The following is a 21,655-nucleotide window of genomic DNA, read 5'->3' on the forward strand; positions in this document are numbered from 1 at the left end:
GAGCCTGAATCAGACAATCATCATTTCTGCATTCTACTTAACCATGACCCGAGTTCTGATTCCACATCATTTTCCAACATCAAGGCCACCTGCTTCCAGTTTTATAAATTGCACTCTTCTTCATTCTTATCTCCATCCACATCCTGCTAAAGCACATATTAAGACTCAGATAAATACTCCCCATGGAGTCACTTACATCCAATCTGTGTAAATTTTAGCATATTCAAAACTCTGTTGCTCGTATCCTTGCAGAAAGTTTAATTCTCCTGTTGTTCTTGTCAACACTTCTGATTTTAAATTTTCATAGTGGTTCTCAAATCTTTTCATGCCCTCAACCTTTCAATCTCTCTAACATCCTCCATCTCTAAACCCTCCAAGGGCTCGATATTACTCCAAGTCTAGCCACTTGTGCAACTCAGATTTCCTTTATTCCTCCATTGGTATCCCTGTTTTCAGCTGCCAGAATCTAAATCTTAACATTTTCCCCCTAAACTAGCCTAACTTTGTAATCACCTTTAAAATGCTCCTTGAAGTGTTGTTCATCTCTCCAAGTATTGTCTTATGTGATTTGATGTCGCATTTTCTTCCTGCTAATCTCCCTACGAAGTACCCTGTGACATTTAGCTACGTTAATGATACTATTTAAGTGCATAATATCGTTGACTTATAGATAAGCAGACTGATGCAGCATTCATGCAGAGAATCTATTTGAAATGCAAATGGGTTGAATAATTTATACCATGAGGGTGTAGCTCTATCTCTAGCCCTTGTTTCTTCAAGCATGCTTTCATTTGAGGCACTGGATTGATGAATTTACTTCTTAATTGGATTATGTAAATCAAGATATGAAATAGTGCAAGATGTGGTCATTTAAATTGTAACTTTTTTCCAATGTCTGTATAGGTACTCTTATTGAATTCACCAAAGAGCTTACGGATGTAGAAGTACCAGAATTATTCTCAGGTGAATTAGAATGTATTGTTTCGAGTGAAGATGCTGAGGGAAAATGGTACAAAGGAGACGTAGAGATTCAACCCAGTGGCAAACACTATATTTCTTCTCGTCGTGGCCGGCACACTCTAACAGTCAAGGATGTTATCAAGGAAGATCAGGGCAGATATAGTTTTGTTATTGAAGGGAAAAAGACAAGTTGTAATCTGAAGATGAAACGTAAGTTAATTTTTTTAATGAAAAACAACATTGATTAACTCGCCTTCTGTTTTCTAATTAATACTTTTAACAAAACATTTGATTCAATGTAATCAGTGTCTGCATTTAACAGATTTAAAGACATTCTAAGTGGTTTATTGACCATGGTTATCCTTGCTTTTTTGTAGCACGTGCTGTGACAATCCTTCAGGATCTTGAAGACCAGACTGTTTGTGAAGGAGATATTGCCCAGCTTGAAGTAAAATTTTCTCAGGAAAATGTTGAAGGTGTCTGGATGAAGGATGGTCAAGAAATCGAGGCGAACGAACGTGTTCACATTGTTATAGACAAAACATCACATATGTTGCTGATTGAAGATGCAACTAAAAAAGATGCTGGCAGATATTCATTCCGTGCCACTGATTTCGATCTCGTAACTTCTGGACGTTTAATTGTACAATGTAGGTGTTAATATTTTCATTTCTAACATTTCAATTTTATAGAGTTTCGTGCTGTTATAGGCATCATCTAGCCTATTCAGAGACTTCCAACTGACAACCATGTTTTTTTTATTTTCCAGCTATTGATATTGTGATCCCTCTTAAAGACGTTACAGTTATTGAGGGAACAAAGGCAGTTTTAGAGTGCAAAGTCTCAGTTGCACACATCACTTCTGTGAAATGGTACTTAAATGATCAACCAGTTCAACTTGGTGACAGGATACAGGCTGTTGCAAAGGGAGCTAAACAGCGTTTGGTAATCAGCAAGACATTTGCCTCAGATGAAGGCTGCTATAAACTTGTCATCGGTAAAACTGAAACAAGCTGCAATCTATCGATTGAACGTACGTGACCAAATACTATGAACTGATTTAAGAAATTGTATTTTGTTTATTGGATGTTTTGTTTTCTGAAGCTTGGGTTTATGCCTTGCCTTACAGGAATTCAAATTATTAGAGGACTTAAAGATGTGACATGCACAGAGACACAGAGTATTACTTTTGAAGCAGAGTTGTCTCATAGTGGAATTGATGTAGGCTGGGTATTTAGGAAGCAAGAGCTCAAAGCAGGCCCCAAATACAAGATAGAGGCAAAGGGCAAAATTTACAGATTGACTGTACTGAACATAATGAAAGATGAAGAAGGAGAGTATACATTTACCGCTGGTGAAAAGACATCAAAGGCAAATCTGACAGTTTCAGGTATGAAGAAATTAAATGCTGCTCTGAATAAACAAACTTAAATAGAGTCTTGTTACATATTTGTTTGCAGTAAAAATCATGGTAGCTGTTTATAAAAATAGATAGCAAGCTTATATCTAAGTGAATAGTGTAAATTATCTGTAATGCATGTTTTAATACTTTTACTATAAAATGATGTAAACACATGTCAATGCTATTTTATGCACAAGTTTGAAATAGTTGAAATCATAGAGTTATTATGGTGCAGAAGGAGGCCATTTGGTCCATTGTGCCTCACTGGGTCTGTTGCCTCTTTGCCCTGTATCTCTGCACACCATTTCTTTCTAAATAAGCATTCAATGACCACTTGAATGCCTCATTGAACCTGCCTCCATCACATTTCCAGGCAGTCCATTTCATACTCTAACTACTCACTTTATGGAAGTTTTTTTTCTCACATCATTTTAAATCTGTACCTTCTTGTGCTTTTATCTTTTATGAGTAGGAGCAGCCTCTTCCTATGTAACTAGTACTTTTATGATTTTGAAACAGTCCATCAAATCTCCTCTGCATCTTCTACTCTCCAAGGACTACAGTCCAACTTCTTCAGTCTATCCCTCATAATTGAAGTTTCTCATTTCTGGAACCATTCTAATAAATTACTTCTGCAATCTTTGCAATGCATTCACATCGTAACATGATAATCACAACTGGACACAATACTCCAGCTGAGGTCTGGCAAGTGTCTTGTTAAACAAAATAAATCATAGTTCTGTGATTGTGAGAATTAACTGGATCGCTCAAATTTAAATAAAACCATTCATTTGTTATTTTTCTTTCTTACACTGTCATATATCCAGCACTTAAAAAGAAGCTTCAAGCATAGAAAATTAAAGATGACACCTTTCACAATTATGTGCTTAACTCAAACTTAATTGTTGTTGATATTTTCATTAATCTTTTACTTCTGATACCTCAGCCTCTTCTAAGACAGGATATTGTAATTTCCATGCCCATGCTGACAGCTTATCTGTCTTCTTTCTTACAACCATACATCTCATCAGTTGATTATGATTTCAATTATATTGATTTTGTTTTGAAAATTTAAAAACTCTTTTATTTCTCAATGTATCTGTTAGCCATTAGTTTCTTGATCTCACCATTGTGCAAGGGTGAACCAACATATGATCTCCTACAATTGAACATAAAACAGCTCCCATTCTCTGATATTGTTTTGTTACAACATGGAGACAAACAGCTGAATCAAATTCCTACTTATATATTCACAATACAATAAAATTAAAACCTTCAAAGACCCTCAAAACTGACTTCAATTAGTCCTAACCAGACGTTTTTTTTAATAACCAGTGCCAGACTCTGTGAATGATCAATTCTAGAGACCGGGTTTGTAGCTTAAACAAAAGACTATAACTTTTAAATAATAATACAGAATATTTTACATATGTTCATATTCATTGAGCAAGTTAGTTACATTTTAAGATCTTCATCTAACTAAATTAGAGATTTAATCAGGCTTAGAGACACTGTTAAAGTTACTCCAACAAGATGCCATAGCATCAGTGTGCATGTAGACATATATAGTTTGTGTTTGTCTTTTTTTGCTTTGGTTTATTCCAGTATTTTTATAAATCCTCAGGTGGTGCTATCAGCAAACCTCTCAAGGATCAGACAGTTCCAGAATCACAGCCAACCATCTTTGAATGTATGGTGGCTAATGCAGACTCTGAGGGAGTATGGTCAAAGGATGGCAAGCCAATAACCTTCAGTAATATTGTCCGAAGTGAAGTAGATGGAGTTACCCGGCGTCTCATAATTGATATCACTAAATCAGAAGATGCAGCTGAATACTCATACCAAGTTGCAAACTCCAAGACATCAGCTAAACTGAAGGTTGAAGGTTGGTATTACAGTCAAAAAATGAAATACATTTATGTTTTGACACATAGCTGAAGAATGAGATCGCAACAAATACAGTTTCACAGAAAAGTAATAATGTAGTATAAGTAGAAATTGTAGAGTTTAATTGATATTATTTAACCATTAATAATAGATAAACACCTTTTCCAATATTATAAGCACATGAAAGTGAACTTCTGGTTTGATAGAAGAGTGATACTGGAATTTAACATGCAATATTAAGAGAATCCTAACATTTATGCATCACAAAAATGAACTGTTGAATAGCCAGCTAGTTCAATGATTAAGGAAAATTTAATAATTTGAAACTGTTAGAAACATATAAGTAAACAAATTAACAGTCCTTTATTCTCAGTTCATAATTTTAATTGGCAAAGTTTGAATTTTAAGGAAAATTACTCACAAAATAGTACAATAACAGTGTACCTGTGAAAAAGTAGAACAGCTGTTTAGTACTTCCATTTGAAGGAGTTTTGCTTATGTGTTGTAGAATCATTCACATATGGGAAAGCTGATTGTTTTACTGCTCCCCAAAGAACTGGTATAAATACATTCCAGAAAGTTAAAATGCTGTCGCTTTTTAATGAAGATTATTGGAAGCGTAGACAGAAGTTTAATACTTTCCATTGGGTTATATAAGATACATCTCTCTAGAGTTGACTGCATATCTGACTATTAAAATCAAATTCATTTAACGATTTCATTGGAAGAATACTGTGTTTTATAAATTATGGCATTAACATAACTAATTAGTCCTATTACTCTATACTAAGGTGAAAGTTAGAAATTTGACATCAGCTAAGGTGTAAAGTGGAAGAGCTGTCATGTTCCAAGGGAGCTTTACAATTTCTGACAATTGCTACGGGAGACTAATGAATGGTCCAATACAATTAAGAGGATACAAGATTAGGGAGGAGGATGAGATGCAGAATTATTTAACAATATGAGTAAGGAAAATTGTGATTGGGGAATAAGGTGGAAAGGTCTATTCAAAGTCAAGGCAGCTAGTCAAGTGACCTTTTTGTAAGAGTGTAAATTGATTGTAAAAACATTTTACTGGTAGAACCCCGATGACAGGGGTGGGCAATTAATTCTTCCAAGGTGCCAAGGTGAGAAACCTGAGTTGTGTTGGAGGGCTGAACCAACAATAAGTTGAACATAATTCTGCTCAGTATTAATTTTCTCCCATTGTAAAATGTAGTAAATTATATAGTTTTGCACTGAAACTTATAATCAAAAGAATAAGGATATTCTGTTACAATAAAGATATGAAGTTGTGGAGTAGGTCAAATATAGAAAAAATAAACGGTAAAAACAATAATTTCAGGTCATAGGGCCTATGACCATTCTCATGGCTAGAACTTCTCCTTGCATGCTCATATCTAAGAACACGTCATTGAACTTTCCATGCATTTTTGGGTACCAGATCAAATCATCACTCTTACAATATTAAAGTACTTGATTAGAAGCCTGTGACTCAGCACAAAGAAGCAATCAGGCCGATTATGGGATGCATTAGACTGCACAGTCTCATTCAATCTTGTAAAAGACTGCAGTACAACTGATAAATCATACCTTCCCCTTCCTTCAGGTAATTAATAAGGTGAACAGTAAGTCAATGGATAAATGAGATTGCATTATAAATAAATAACTCTAATAAAATTGTTCTCTGAACTCAGCTGTCAAGATAAAGAAGACATTGAAGAATCAGACTGTCACAGAAACACATGATGCAGTCTTTACCTTGGAGCTTACACATCCTGATGTGACTGGAGGCCAGTGGATTAAAAATGGAGAAGAAATCAAACCTAGTGACAAGTTTGAGATTACTGTAGATGGTGTCACACATACTCTAAGAATTAAGAATTGTGTACTTTCAGATGAATCTGTGTACAGCTTCAAACTTGGCAGATTGTCAGCTAATGCTAGACTTCATGTGGAAGGTAAGAGCTGGAATTTATATCTCATATCACTTAACAATACAAATTATTAAAAGCACATTACTGTATATAGTAATTTCTTTAAAGATTTTGAAACTCTTTTAACCTTGCTAATAAGTACTAAACAATCTTGTAGTATACATATTAAACATTTTTATCAGAACACTATGCAGACTTGCAGAATTGCCAAGCAAGTTTCAATACCTTGGCTCATTCACCTAAAAACGTGCACTTTTGGCATCCAGCTCAACCCAATGACAAAACTCAATGTAGTTTGAGTATTAGCTTAACACATGCAACATAATGTGAATAACTGTATAAATAAGTGGATAACAAGTGATATGTTAACAACACAATATTGATTTTCCATCAATTATTTTCATATTTGCTAATTGTAAATTAAGTTGCACATTTCTAATTATATTTTTGTAGCTTAAATTATTATAATAAAAATATACCTTCTTGAGCTTTCAGTAATTATTGTGGGGTCATGAAAATGTTTATTTGAATTATCTGAACTTACACAATATTTTATTTTATATCATTAGTTATCAAAGTAATTAAGAAACCAAAGGACATCACAGCTATGGAAAATGCCACTGCTACTTTTGAACTAAGTGTATCGCATGATAATGTGCCAGTAAAATGGATGTTCAACAATGTGGAGCTTAAGATGAGTGACAAGTGCAAAGTTATTTCACAAAGGAAAGTTCACAAACTAGTATTGGAGAATGTCACCCCAGCACAAACTGGGGAGTATTCAGCCATTATTGGACAACTTGAATGCAAAGCAAAACTTTATGTTGAATGTGAGTGCATTTATTATATATTCCTCTGGTGATAATATATTACAACACAGCACTTTAATGTAAAATTGAAATAATACATCATCCCAAAAGATAGTATCAATTTTCAGCATTCTAATATTTCAAAATTTATTTTTTAAGCTGTGCACATCACCAAGACTATGAAGAATATTGAAGTTCCTGAGACAAAAAATGCAACATTTCAGTGCGAAGTGTCTCATTTCAATGTACCATCGACCTGGTTAAAGAATGGTGTGGAAATAGAAATGAGCGATAAGTTCAAAGTAGTTGTGCAAGGCAAACTCCACCAGCTGACTATAATGAACACAAGCCATGAGGACTCTGCAGAATACACCTTTATCTGTGGAAATAATAAAGTGTCGGCTACTCTGACAGTAAACCGTAAGATTTCTTCATTCATTTCTGTACCATATATCCATAATTTTAAGTTAACCTTGCATAATTACAGATGACAAGCTAAGCACCTAATAGTTAATATTAATTGGAATGTGTATATTGACAATCATATTCCTCTGCAACTAAATTATTGTTTTCCTTTGTTAGCAATTTTAATAACATCCATGCTAAAGGATATGAATGCACAAGAGAAAGATACAATTACCTTTGAAGTAACAGTGAATTATGAAGGTATTACTTACAAATGGCTCAAGAATGGCAAAGAAATCAAATCAACTGAGAGAACACAAATAAAAACCAAGCAATTGACACACACACTTTCAATCCGAAATATTCACTTTGGTGATGCAGCAGAGTACAGTTTTGTTGCTGGATCAGCATTGTCTGCAGCAACTTTATATGTGGAAGGTAATTTATTTGTGGTTTTGTTTATGTAGCACAGTTAACTGTAAAATTGGATGTTTAATATATGCAATGCAGTGTATAATCAGTGCATGTCCTTCTATAGCTCGGCACATTGAATTTCGGAAGCACATCAAGGATATCAAAGTCACCGAGAAGAAGAAAGCCACCTTTGAGTGTGAAGTTTCAGAACCAAATATTGAATTACAGTGGATGAAGGATGGTGTGGAACTCCAGGTTTCGGAAAGGTAGGTGTCAGATGTGCACAATATTTGATAAATCAATTTTGTTCACTAATTGTGTTACAAAAAGCTTAATGTTTGATTTTAATTATTTTCTTTGCTTATTTTTTAACAGAATTAAGATGCACAGTGAGAAATTTATTCATCGCCTCACCATTCCTGTTACAAAAATGTCAGATGCTGGCCAGTATTCAGCAGTTGCAGGTGGAAATATTTCCACTGCTAAATTGTACATGGAAGCAAGACACATTGTCATTTCAAAACCTGTTCATGCAGATATCCAGGTATAATGTATTTGCTTTTTTATTTAAAATAACAGTTTTTACAGTTATCATGAGGAACAGTGTAGAAATTGAAAACAGAAGAAAATCACTGAGTTTTAAACTTTCCTACATTATCTTAACAAAACCTAATTTTCTGTAATCAGGTCGTTGAGAAAAAGAAAGCCATTTTTGAATTTGAAGTTGATGAAGATGATGTTGAAGCTCAATGGCTCAAGAATGGAACTGAGATCAACTTTGAAGTTGAACAAAGATGCAGATATATAATCCAAAGACGCGTACATCGCATGACCATCACTGATACCAGAGTTTCTGATTCTGGCGAATACACCTTTGTGGCTGGCAGGAATCGGAGTTCTATGAATCTCCTTGTTAACGGTACATACAAAGCAACAATTACTTGCTGTCACAAAATACCTTTATGATACAAATAAGTAGCGCTTCTCAAGGTGAAATCAGACAAGTGTGGATGCTGGACCAAAGCAGAAGGTACCAGGAGAGTTGAGCAACAAATTTGTTAAAAGTTGGGTGTTAATGAATGTCTAAAAGGAGAAATAAATAGTGAGGCAGTGATGTTAGGAAGAATATTGCAGAACTTGGGGCTAAAACTACAGCTATTAAAAGAAATGGCACGGTGAGTTCAAGTTTAGACATCAGCCAGCTATGGTACAAGTGTAATTAGAAGTAGCTTGGCAGACATCTTTACCCGGGCAGACATGGATGGAAGTTGATAGACGAATGTGTGTGGTGGGGGTACAAGAAAATGGTTGATCATAATCAAATGGGAGTGTAAAGCTAGGAATAGATTGTGAGGTTAAGGGAGCTGATGTGAAGGGGAGGTTGACAGCACCATGAAATCAGGAGAAGAATGGAAACAGTGGATAAGAAGTCAACAGATGAGGAGGTTGAGGGTGGAAAGGTAGGAAGATATTTTTGTAAGAAACTAGATGTGCAACTAATTTATTAAGAATGATATTGGGGAGTACTTGGAAGTGCACGGTGAAATAGGGCTGAGTCAGGGGAGGTCATGCTTGACAAATCTGCCTGAATTCTTTGAGGAGGTAATGAGCAATTTAGAGGAGAGCCAGTGGACATGGTAGCATGGTGGCTCAGTGGTTAGCACCGCTGCCTCATAGCGCCAGGGACCTGGGTTTGAATCCAGCCTCGGGTGACTATCTGTGTGCAGTTTGCACATTCTCCCCGTGTCTATGTGGGTTTCCTCTGGGTGTTCGGGTTTCCTCCACCAATTCAAACGTGTACAGGTTAGGTGATTTGGCCATGCTAAATTACCCATAGTGTCCAGGGATGTGTGGGCTAGGTCGGGGGTAAATATAGGATAATAGGGTAGCAGAATGGGTTCAGGTGAGTTACTCTTTGGAGGGTCAGTGTGGACTTGTTTGGCCAAAGGGCCTGTTTCCACACTGTAGGGATTCTATGATTCTATTTTTTGGATTTCTAGAAGGCCTGTGACAATCTGCACAGGAAGTTGTCAAAAAGAAATAAGAGCCCATGGTGATAGGGACAAGGTACTGGCATAGATAGAGGATTGGCTGACTGGCAGAAGGCAGACAGTGGAAGTAAAGGAGTCTTTTTCAGGTTGGCAGCCAGTGACTGATTAGTTCTGTAGGGTCAGTGTTGGGATCACAACTACTCACATTATACATAAGCTATCTGGATGAAGGAACTGAGGACATTGTTGTTGTTTGCAGATGACACAAAGATTAGGGGAGGAATAGGTAGTGTTGAGGTAGCAGGAGGCTGCAAAAGGATTTAAACAGGTTTGGAGAGTGGGCAAAAGAAATGGTAGATGGAATACACTCTGGGAAAGTATGTGGTTATGCATTTTTATAGGAAGAATAGAGACATAGATTTTTTTCTAAATAGGAAAGGCTTCAGAAATCTGAAGGACAGAAGAATTTAGAAGTCCTAGTTCAGGATCCTCTTAAGTTTAACATGCAGGTTCAGTTGGCAGTTAGGAAGGCAAATGTAATGTTAGCATTTGTCTCAAGAGAGTTAGAATACAAGAGCAGTGTTGTACAACTGAGACAATATAAGGCTCTGGTCAGACTGCAGTTTGAATATTGTGAGCAGTTTTGGGCCCCATATCTAAGGAAGGATGTGCTGGCCTTCGAGGGTGTCCAGAGGAGGTTTGCAAGAATGAACCCAGAGGTGAAGGGCTTGTCGTATAAGGAACTGTTGAGGATTCTTGGTTTGTACTCGATGGAGTATAGAAGGATGAGGGCGGTCCTCATTGAACCTTACAGAATGCTGAGAGGCCTGGATAGGGTGGACATGGAGAAGATGTTTCCACTAGTAGGAGAGTGTAGAACCTGTGGGGACAGCCTCAGAGTGAAAAGATGACCCTTTAAAACTGGGACGAGGAGGTATTTCTTCAACCAGAGGATGAAGAATCGGTGAAACACATTGCCATTGAAGGCTGTGGAGTGTACATTGAGAGTATTTAAATAACGATAGATAGGTTCTTGGTTAGTAAGGGGATCAAAGATTATGGGGTGAAGGCAGGAAAAGAGAGTTGAGATACATTTCAGCTATGATTGAATGGAGGAGCAGACGTGATGGGCTGAATGACCTAAATCTGCCCCAGTATGTTATGGCCTTTGGCCTTAGGTTGGCTGTAGAGAGCAAGCACCTTCTAATGGAGGAAGGAGGGTGAAGATACCATCAGAGATTGGTAGCTGCACAAACTGAGTTGAGAGCTGTTGATCTGAAAATGGAGACTGTGAGGATATGTAAAGGGAAGTTTATTTTAAAATTTTCAGAGATTACAGCTAGTGAACCATGAAACTGGAGAGGTGGCTATGGCCTGCAGCTGTTGTTGGTCTAGTTTTTTGGAGTCCTCACATTATAGGCCCTATGATTAACAATAATTAGCCTCCATTGAGCAGCACAGAAATGATTTGTTCCCAATGGCAGCATGATCAGTAATGAGACAGATTTAGGTTCATGGCAGTGGTCAGTGGCATCAAATTGCATGTCGGTCTACCTCCAATCTATACACCAAACATGTTTCAAACTCCACCGTTAAATTTGAATTTTAGTTTACTGTATCCAATGACTAATTGTATCTAAGAAGATCTTAATTCTTTTCTGCCAGCTAGTCAGTGATAATGTTCAGTCTTCGGCAATTGTAATCTTTCCAAGGAAGTTACATTTTTGAGCTTTTGTTCAAAAAGTCCCTAATTGTTTCTTTTCCATGGATGTTTTTAATGAACATGTTATGTTCTTCTATAACACGATGGTTGTGTTCTTGTGTAACTCTGCATTATAGAAAAATCTCACTTCAGAAATGACGCTTAATCACATTACAGCCAACACACATTTTAAAAGCCTGCGCTTTAGAAACAATGTCCCCAATTCATCAACAGTGTTTCAGTGAATTCACATTAATGAAACACGCGATATAGCAGAATGACCTGTATTTCATGCTGTTGGTTAGACTATTCTCTCGTGATATGAAGAAAAAGTATGTATGGCAACTGGATTGTAGACAGCAGAAGTAATTAGTATGTGGAAATCAGAAAACCAATGTTTTTACATGCTTCTCTGTTGTTATTTTAGTTCTTGAACCACCTTCTTTTAAGTTGGAGTTGGAACCTTGCATTGTGAAAGCTGGTGAACCTGCTCGATTCTGTGCGATAATAGTTGGCACACCAAAATTAGAAGTATCTTGGTTCAAGGATGGCCAAAAGCTCTCATCAGGATTCAAACGCAAGTTACTTCATGATGAGAATCAGTACACTTTGCTACTGATTGAGGCATTCCCTGAAGATGCAGGCACCTACACTTGCGAAGCAAGAAATGAAGTTGGTTTAGCTACTAGTGGTGCTTCGCTTAATGTTGAAGGTATATTTGAAGTAATTTATTTATTTGCATGTACTTTAATATACATAATGTCCTAATGTGAATACTGTCTATTTTTAGTTATATATAGGAATGGGAGAACTAAAGTTGATCATTGCTTATGATGTGATATGAGCAGTGGTGAATCATTAACCTGTTTGAAAGCAACAGAGAAGAAAATTGCACCTATTGTAAATGTTCCTTATTTTCTTAACACTCCTTTTGTACGACTGCAGATATTTAATGCTGGGAACTTTCTGTCAATAACAACTTGAAGTTCATAATTTTGCCTTGCAACAAGTCTTAATCATCTATTAACATTTTTTGTTAAATGTAAATGTAGTGTATCAATAGATTTACTTCTACTTCATATAAGTTTCAAATAATGCTTTTAATAAACTGAGATGTGAGATCGATGTTGTGAATTTATTATTTGATTTACAGTTCCAGAAATTGTCTCTCCTGAGGTTGAAGCACCAGTTTATCCACCTACCATCGTAAGTCCAATACAGGACACTTCTACCACTGAGGGAAAACCTGCTCAATTTCAATGCCGTGTTACTGGGACAGGTATGGTCCATGTTTATATTTCAGGGACATCCTTGTTTTTACTTCAGTTTTCTCCTTCCACTAAAAGGAGCTGATGTTTAGCAAGTTAGGGTCCTGATGTTATCTACAGTGTTCCTGCACTTCTCCCATTCAGCCATTTTATATGTATGAACCCAGATATTGTGCCATAGAGAGTGTCACAACTGAACTTCCTTCTGCTCACTTAACATTTATACAGTGGGAACATGAAAAGATCAATGATTCAGAAGGAGGAAAAAGTGTTATGGAATGTTAAGGACTAAATGCCAACAAATCCTGAAGACCTGATGGCCTACATCCTGGCATTCTAAAAGAGATCTCAACAGAGACATCACAATGTTGGTTATGGCTCTTAAAAATAAGCCCCTAGATTCTGAAACAGTGAATTGAAAGCTAGCTAACGTTACTGCAATTCAAATAAGAAGCAAGAGAGAACCCAAGAATCTACAGGACGGTTAACCTAGTGTAAATCATCAGACAAATACTGGAATCTATTACTCTGGAAGTCTCAACATTGCACTTAGAAAATAAGAGTACAAGCAAACAGAATCAATCTGATATTGTGAATGAGAATTGTGTTTGGAAAAATTGATAGAGGTTTTTAGAGATTCAATAATATTACATTCAGTTAAATTACAATTGGACTCATGAAGCTGGGGATAATACATTAACATGGCTGGATGTTTGGTTAATCAACAAGAAACAGAGAGGAGGGATCAAATTTTAAAATTGGCAGTCTGTGATCATTGCTGCAGTCTTAGCTATCTATGTTGATTATTTAGATAAAGAAATCAAGAATAATGTATCCAGGTTTGGTAACAATGCAAAGCTTTATGAGAATGTAAAATATGTGCAGAGATATAGAGAGGTTGAGTACGTAACAAGGTGGATGAATATGAAGTGGGCAAGTGTGAGATACTCATTTTGGTAATAAGAATAAAGAAGCGGCTTTTTAAATAAAATGCATGAGATTTGTAAATGTTGTGCAAGGAACATGGAAAGGTGGCTTAAAAGCAAAATGCTGGAAATGTGAAATAAAAACGGCAAGTTCTGGAGATAATCAGCAAATCTGGCAGCATTGTTTGAACAGCATTAGACCACTTGTCCCTTTGAGCCTGCTCCACTATTCAATAAGATCACGACTCAAATTCTATATTCTTGCATATCCTGATAACCTTTCATTACCTCGGTAAACAAGAATCTATTTTACAGAATCATAGAAGTGTTATTGAACTGAAAGAGACCATTCGGCCCATTCTGGCTGTATCATGCTCATCCCTGTTTTCTCCCCATACCCTTTCGTATTATTTTTACCCAGTGCCCTGTTGAATACTTCAATTAAACTTGCCTCCACCACACTCCCTAACTACTACTGAATGAAGAGAAAATTCTCACTTCAACCTTGCTTCTTCTGCTCATCGCTTTAAATCTATGCCCTGTTATGCTTGCTCTTTTTGCCAGTGGGGCGATTTCTCCCTATTTACTCTATCCAACTCACACATAGTTTTGAAAGCCTCCATCAGAGCTTCTCTCAGCCTTCTTGTCTCTGAGGAGAACAGTCCCAACTTCTTCAATCTATTTTTATAACTGAAGTTTCTCATCCCTGGAATCAAACAAGTATACTTCTTCTGCACTGTCTTCAATGTATTCACATCTTTCATATAATGTGATACCCAGAACTTTACACAGCACTCTAGCTGAGGTCTAAAAAAATGTTTTATACAAGTTCAACATCACTCCCTTGCTCTTGTACTCTACACCCCTATTCATATAAAGCCACGAATACTCTCCACCTGTCCTGCATTTTCAATGATCTGTGCACATAGATATCCAGATGCTCCTGCTTCTGTACCTTAGAATTTTACTGCCTATTTTATACTTTCAATGTTCTTCCTTCCAAAATGCATTGCCTCTTTCCTGCTGCTTACTTCTTTGCGTTGAAACTCATCTGCCTCCTCTGTCCACTCCACCAACTTGTCTATGTGCTGTATGTCCTTCTGGAGTTGTAGCCTGTCCTTTCCATAAGAACATGTTGACCCTGCCAGTGATGCCCATATTTAATGAATAAATTTAAAAAAACTTCCATCTGGCATTCTCTGATCTGAAAGAAATCAAACTTAACTTATCCAAGTTCTCCTCATGGCTAAAATTCTTAATTCCTGCCAATTTCCTGATAACTCTCTTCTCCAGCCTATGTAGTATAATCACTTCCTCCCAAAGCAGAATTGTAAGCAATACTCTAGCTGCAACTTAATTCAATTTTTTTATAAAGCTGTTAAACCTCTTATGGCTTTACTCTGACCTCAGCCAATAAAAGGAAGTATGCCTTCCTGATCATCTTATTTACCTGTACTATTTCTTTCAGGAACGTGTTGCATGCTGTCCAAGTCATTCTGTTTCTCTACATTTTTCAGAATTGTTTTCCCTTACTTAATTGGTCTTCCTCAATTACCTTGACTTCTTCTCCAAATTGAGTTCCAATTGACCAACAGATCCGTTGACAGCTTTCTGCATACCAAAGCTTTCTCCTGACCCTTTTCCACATGATCAATTTTTTGTATAAATTTGTATAATTTATTCATGCCTGTAGCAAGGAGCTTAGTGTAATAGTGATATTCAACAGACATCACTAGTGATTGAAACCAGGAGATCCCTGGTTGTTTTTCTCCTTCCTTAGCTGGGCTGAAAGGCCTACTCCTCCTATTTCTTATGTCTGGTCTGAACATTGCTCTCATTTCTTAAAAATGAACTTTCATGCTAATTTTCTCCTTATCCCTGCTAAAAATCTTGAGTTCTTTCCACTGGAACACAGTTCACAAATACAAGCAACTCCTACTGTTTTACAAAGGGGGAGATTGCCAAACTTATGAACACAGACAGCAACCTTTGGCAGGTTACTGGAACATAAACATGTGAAAGCAAGTGACTATCAAGCATCTGAGATGTTTAGATGCTAATGGATCTATGATGTAATTTCTGGAAATGAATGTGGGATATTACTGAAGCTTCATTTATGAATAGGTTTGTGCTTTGTTTTGTGAATTTAGCATATATAATATAGTTTGGTAGTTGGTTGGGTAATTAAGTATCAGAGAGAGGGATAAAGAAACATTTTCAAATCTATGATGTGTCAATGACATACCAGAAATTTTTTCATGGGTCCTCACCTTTTCACTGTATATTAATGACATAGATGAGAATTATAAATATTTGAGTTTACACATAACAGCAAGTTAAGAGGCACAGTGAGTTATGTAGAGTAGAGCACATTAAAAAGGGGCAGGCACTGTGTGAGTGGTGAAAGCTGTGATCGACGGAGTTCAGTGTGAGATATTTTGATATGAGAAAGACAAATTGGAATCTATTTTAATGGTGAAATTTAGGCTTCCATGTACACAAATTATAAATGCAAAAGTGTATTTAGTAATCAAAAAGGTAACACAACATTGTCTGTTATTTCAGAGTGCTCAAATCATTTATATTTTATGGCACAGAATGAGGTTATTTCTGATGCTGTGCCTGGGCTTCCTCTTTTATAGACCAGTTATTCTTAGTCCAATAGCACATTTGCCAATAGCCCTGTAAATTCCAATCTTCCAATTCTCAAATCCTTTTCGACACGCTTATGGAATCAGCTTCTAGTACAGTCAGAAAGCTGCAGATTTTGACAACTGTGAGTGAAAACCATTCTCCCCATCTTCCCTCTAGATCTTTTGCCAGTGAGTTTAGAATCATCAGCTCTAATGATTGATTCACTTCTTAGAAGGAAGAACTTTGCTTTCTCTAATGCTTTCACTATCTTGAAAACTGCAACTTAATCACTTCTTGATCTTCTATGTCCAAGGAGAGCCATTGTTATTGTTGCAAATTACTTTCATTACTAAAGTCCCACAGCCCAGATAATCTACCCAATGCCATTCTAATTTGAATCCTTCCTGAAATATGGTGCCCAGAACGGTCTGCAATACTCCTACTGAGGCCAAGCCAGTGGATTTATAAACATCAATATGCATCTTTTTGTTTTTATATTCCATGTTTTTATTGGTAAACTCAAAGAACCCATATAGTATTTTCCAAGTGACTGTTAACTTTGTGCTGGATTATCGTCTCTAAGAAACCTTTCCAGCACGGTAATTCTCCAATTCTCTAGCATTGCCTCTCATCTCAGAAAGCTTGTGGCCAGTGCCTCCACAATTTTCATCTTTTCTTTATTTAGTGCCATCTTGAAATGTAGAAACAAAGAAAGAAGGATTAGGATTAAACCATTCAGCACATCAAGCCCATTCAACATAGTCATGGCTGACACTCTACCTCAATGTCACACTCCTATTCTCTCTCCATACCCGTTGGCACCTTGAGTTCCTGCGCATCTTTCTACTTCTTTCTTAAATATATTTGGTGACTTCACCTCCACATCATTGTGTGGTAGAGAATTCCCAAGGTCCCAATGCCTCCAAGTGAAGGCATGTTTCCTCATCTCAGTTTGAAATGGCCTACCATGTATCCTAATCCATGATTCCTTCTTCTCTGTCTGGCCCTTGTGATGTACAGAATTTGGTGTCAACTTTTATTTGCTGGTATTCCTCTGCAGTGCCTTCTGGATGAAAGATTATCGGGATATACAGGCATGTAGAGTGGAGGTAAAAATCAGATTAGCCTTGACCTTCTTAAATGGTGGAGTAGACTTAAAGGGCTGATTCATCTATTCTTGTTTTTGGATTGGATGTTCATATATTTATGACATAAAATTCACTATATAAACATCATACAGGGTGTGTAAAATTTGACTGCATAGCACCAGTAATTTTAGCATGAGAATACTGGTTTGGTGACAAGACTCTTTCCATGACACAAACACAGAGAATGGTGGAGAAACTCAGCAGCCCTGGCACATCTGTGAGAGAGAAACAGAATTAATCTTTTCACAGCTCTATCCCTCTATAGATACTGCCAGACCTGCTGAGTTTGATATTCAGCATTCTCTGTGTTTATTTCAGATTTCCAGCATTCACTGTGCTTTGCCCTTTACTACATCCATGGCAGTTGAGCACATGTACATATGAATATGATAGTGTGGGATGTTCATATGTGTAACAGGCATATAGACAGAAGACAGACCGTAATGTTTCTCTGCATACAACACTGACTTGATGCCAACAATGTCATTTTGAATCTTGCTGCTATATTTCCCTCTTCATTCTTTCTGGGTATCACTAATAATTCCAGCATTTTTTGCACTTCCCTAATTGCTCTTGAACTAAATGGTTTGCTATGTCACTTCAGAGGGCCATTAAGAGTCACTGCTGTAGGTCCAGACTTCCGAGTGAACAAGACCAGGTAAGGACAACAGAATTTCTTCTTTAAAGGACATTATTGAATCAGATGGGTTTTTATGACATTTGATGGTGATCGTTAGTGGCACTAGCTTGCATTTTCAGAGTTTTATGAATCAAATTTAAATTATACCAACTGCCAGCTATGTTCGAAGAAGTCATATCAGACTCAAAACATTATCTATGTTTGTCTCTCCACTGCAAGACCTAATGAGCTTCTTCACCATTTTTTGTTTCCATCCCCAGAACATTAGCTTGGGGCCACTGGATTGCGATTCCAGTGCCATTACTACAACATCACCATCTCCCCAATGCATCTTATTCAAGATTCTCAGGCAAAATTATATTCAGTGGCAAGTCAGGCATTCTCACCAGTGCTATTAAAACAGATCATGAACATTTTACAGTGACCTTGTTTAAATTTTTGGAAGTGCTGAGCATTTGGAAGAGTTGATAAAATCTGTAGAGTGAGTGCTGCACATGGGTCAGGCATTACATGTGTCCACAGAGGTTCTAAGCACCACTTTCTCCCAATTGTGGGACATTTCCCTGGACTGCTGGGTGAGAGGGAGATGGTGTAGATGCAACAGCAGTGGAGTAGCAAACTTGAGGAGAGAATAGGGAACAGGCTCTCAAAAGGAGCTCTTAACAGTTATGATCACCCGGCAGCATTTGTCCTGTCTGCAACTAGGCCAGGAAGAGGCACCTGCAGTTCGCCAGAGAGATCATCACAGAAGTGTGTGACAGCTTGGATTCAGATCTGCAACCTGCAATCAGGATGAGGCCAGGGTTTTCAGTGACCATGAAGGTGACCGTAGCATTCACTTTGTTCAGGTCTAGATCCTTCCAGGCTGGCACGGGAACATGGCTAACATTTCCCAGTTTGTCATTCAGTACTGCATCAGAGAGAAGACAGAGGTTCTGTCTTCAGCGTATTTGTCCGAATTGAGGGAGACAGGAGGAGTATGCATATAGCTTTTTGCAGGATAGTGCAGGTTCAGTCGACCACACCGTTCTGGCTTTGTGAACTCTGCACCCCAGTGATGATATGTACTGAAACCATTAAGTTTTCCATTCATTCAATACGGATTTATTATGTAACCATACTCAACACATCATCCTAATGAATGGCTTCTATCCTGGGTGTAGTCATGAGGCATTTATTCTATGCCAGATTTCAGTTGAAACAATCATTCAGCCAAAACAGAGACAGGAATCAAGGACAATGAGTTTTATGTTGTTAATAACACCCCCGGGCAAACCAACCACACAAGGTCAACATGCTGCTATGTGGACCATCATCATGCAGATAGCAGAGTGCTAAAACAATGATTACGCTGTCGAGATCATTCTGCAGGAGCCCTTGTACTGGCCAGAGCAAGAAGCCACCTTGGTTTGATCTGTTCCTTCCTTTAAAATCTGGTCATTATAAAGACACAGCCTTTAATTACCACCAGGGTTATGGCAGGGACCTCAGAAGGAGGAGTAAGCAGATGGGAGAAAGGGAGCAAGAAGCCAGCCCCATCAATGTACCATCTGGGCTTTGTCCAAGTGCATCATTTGACTTTGTTTCTCATGAATCAAACAATTAATCTCCGTTGTTTAGAAAACCCATGCCTTCCATCCATTTGTATTGGATCATCAGAATTTCTTCAATCCTAAAATAAAAGCCACCGGGAAGTAACCATCTTACAACAACTTTGTTCAACATAGCATCCAAATACTTGAATTAATCATCCTTCTGCATTTCCTTTGGGCCTATCTTCTAAGTGCTTTGGTCTGCCCTAGTGCAACTATTTATTTCTACCTCAGTGACAGCACAGTAATTGATGGAAGAATGGCTCTTTGCAAATGCCTTGCAGGACAATCTGGAGCAGCTCTGGGATTTGAAAGCCTGGCTTCACACCTCAGCATGCTCAGTGGTAAACTGAGCTGGCTGGCTGAAAAAGCAGCAGGGCCACTGGCAGAATGGCAGTGGTTGGAGCACGAACGCTGACATCCGGAGGAAGCACAGCAGGTTTGGGCTGCACAGTCCAATGCTACTCCCTCGGGCTGGTACCTAGGCAATCCTCTGGCTCTGCTGCAAGGTGGATTGTTGGATCGAGAGACTCTGCAAACCCCTTTCAGTACCTGTATTGTATCTGCAACCGTAATGGCAAATTTCTGAACCTTCATCATGAAAGCTGAGATTCGGTGATCTCACCTTGAGTTTCCTTGGCAGCACTGATATGCTGGGTGTAGCCTTCTTGTGCTGCCACTGAAACTAAGATATCCCAGACATGGTTCATGGTTGGGTCCACAGATTTGCTGCCATTTCCCCTTTGGAAAAAATATAATGCAAACTCTGCTCAAAAGTCAATTTGGAATCCGACCTCTTCATGTTTCTTGCCATTGGTAATGTGAGTGTGGCAGGTGCTAATGGATGAAGAATTTTTATCTGCATGACCTTCAACCTTTTTGGTGGAGGGTGAAGTATGAATTTAGAAGGTACTAAGTTGGAATTTACTGTCAGCCTCAGTGGTTTTAGCCCTGCTGCTGGTTACTGCCTCAGTGATCACTGCTGCAGTAGTGGAAAGCACGGTCTCCTCTATGGGATAAGCAGATGCATAATTGCACACATCCCACAGCCTTCACTGAGTTGCTTTCTTATCTATTAGAGGCCACCATGTCCTGCAAAGAGTGGAAGCTGTCATTGTGAATGTGGTATAAACTATTTGAATGTGGTGCAAATTACAGAACTGACAGTGTGTGCAAGCTGCAGCGTGTAAGTTTGGGGTTTATAGGACTTCAGAGGGTATGAGGGTGAGCTACAGTTGTGAATGTGAGGTATGAGTTCTAGTTGATCATGCTTGTTGGTAGGCAAGTAAAGGAAATGTGGTAAAAGGAACATTGTGTGAAACTAATGGCACTTAGGAAATGACATTTGAAGCTGAATTTTCCAACCCTGACTGTTCACATGTGAGACTATTAGATTTATTTTGGCACTGCATCCAAATGCTCAAGGCTAGGTTGTTCTCGCTGACTTTGCAATTTGTTTGAATGTGAACTCCAAAATCAAGACCTTCATCATGGTACCTGAGAGTGTTGGCCTGTTGTACTATATAGATTCTGCCTAATCTTTGACTGTCTTTAACCAGTTCAAGCCCCTGCTGTAGTCAAAATACTGCAGATTAGGTTTGAATCATGGCCTCTACTGAGACATATAGCCCCTCAACAGTGCGTTCAGCACTGGATTGCATGCCCCCAAACTTTAATATTACAGTGCCTACTCTCTGTATTGCTTTCATTGGTTACAGGATAAACATTTAGATCATGATCCCTGCAGCCAGTTTCCAGGGTATTCCACTCCAACTGCCGGTTGTTTCTGCAGTTATGTTTTATTTCTCTAATGCCATTTTCTAACCACTACTTAGTACAGCTGGTCCAATGTTTCTTTTCTTTCTCTGTACATTATAACCTGCAATATTTAAATGACAAAAGTTTATTTATACTGTGCCTGTAACACAGCAAAATCTGCC

General features: G+C 37.8%; 1 protein-coding gene across 6 annotated transcripts in view; it reads left to right on the forward strand.

Annotated features, from left to right (window-relative positions):
• LOC122551920 (titin) overlaps positions 1-21,655 on the forward strand; it is a 348,465-nt gene that overhangs the window by 35,019 nt on the left and 291,791 nt on the right. For all 6 annotated transcript variants that reach the window (XM_087988975.1, XM_087988977.1, XM_087988978.1 and 3 more), the window contains 14 exons: positions 904-1,170; positions 1,338-1,610; positions 1,730-1,993; positions 2,090-2,350; positions 3,987-4,247; positions 5,947-6,210; positions 6,756-7,016; positions 7,155-7,415; positions 7,578-7,838; positions 7,939-8,080; positions 8,190-8,358; positions 8,502-8,733; positions 11,935-12,219; positions 12,661-12,786. In XM_087988975.1, coding sequence (XP_087845101.1) covers positions 904-1,170; positions 1,338-1,610; positions 1,730-1,993; positions 2,090-2,350; positions 3,987-4,247; positions 5,947-6,210; positions 6,756-7,016; positions 7,155-7,415; positions 7,578-7,838; positions 7,939-8,080; positions 8,190-8,358; positions 8,502-8,733; positions 11,935-12,219; positions 12,661-12,786 — 3,327 coding nt within the window. The remainder of the gene's footprint in view (positions 1-903; positions 1,171-1,337; positions 1,611-1,729; positions 1,994-2,089; positions 2,351-3,986; positions 4,248-5,946; positions 6,211-6,755; positions 7,017-7,154; positions 7,416-7,577; positions 7,839-7,938; positions 8,081-8,189; positions 8,359-8,501; positions 8,734-11,934; positions 12,220-12,660; positions 12,787-21,655) is intronic.

The sequence above is a fragment of the Chiloscyllium plagiosum genome, unplaced genomic scaffold, assembly GCF_037043375.1.
Source record: "Chiloscyllium plagiosum isolate Xiang-an unplaced genomic scaffold, Cpla_swu_hap1 HiC_scaffold_7, whole genome shotgun sequence".
Taxonomy (NCBI): domain Eukaryota; kingdom Metazoa; phylum Chordata; class Chondrichthyes; order Orectolobiformes; family Hemiscylliidae; genus Chiloscyllium; species Chiloscyllium plagiosum.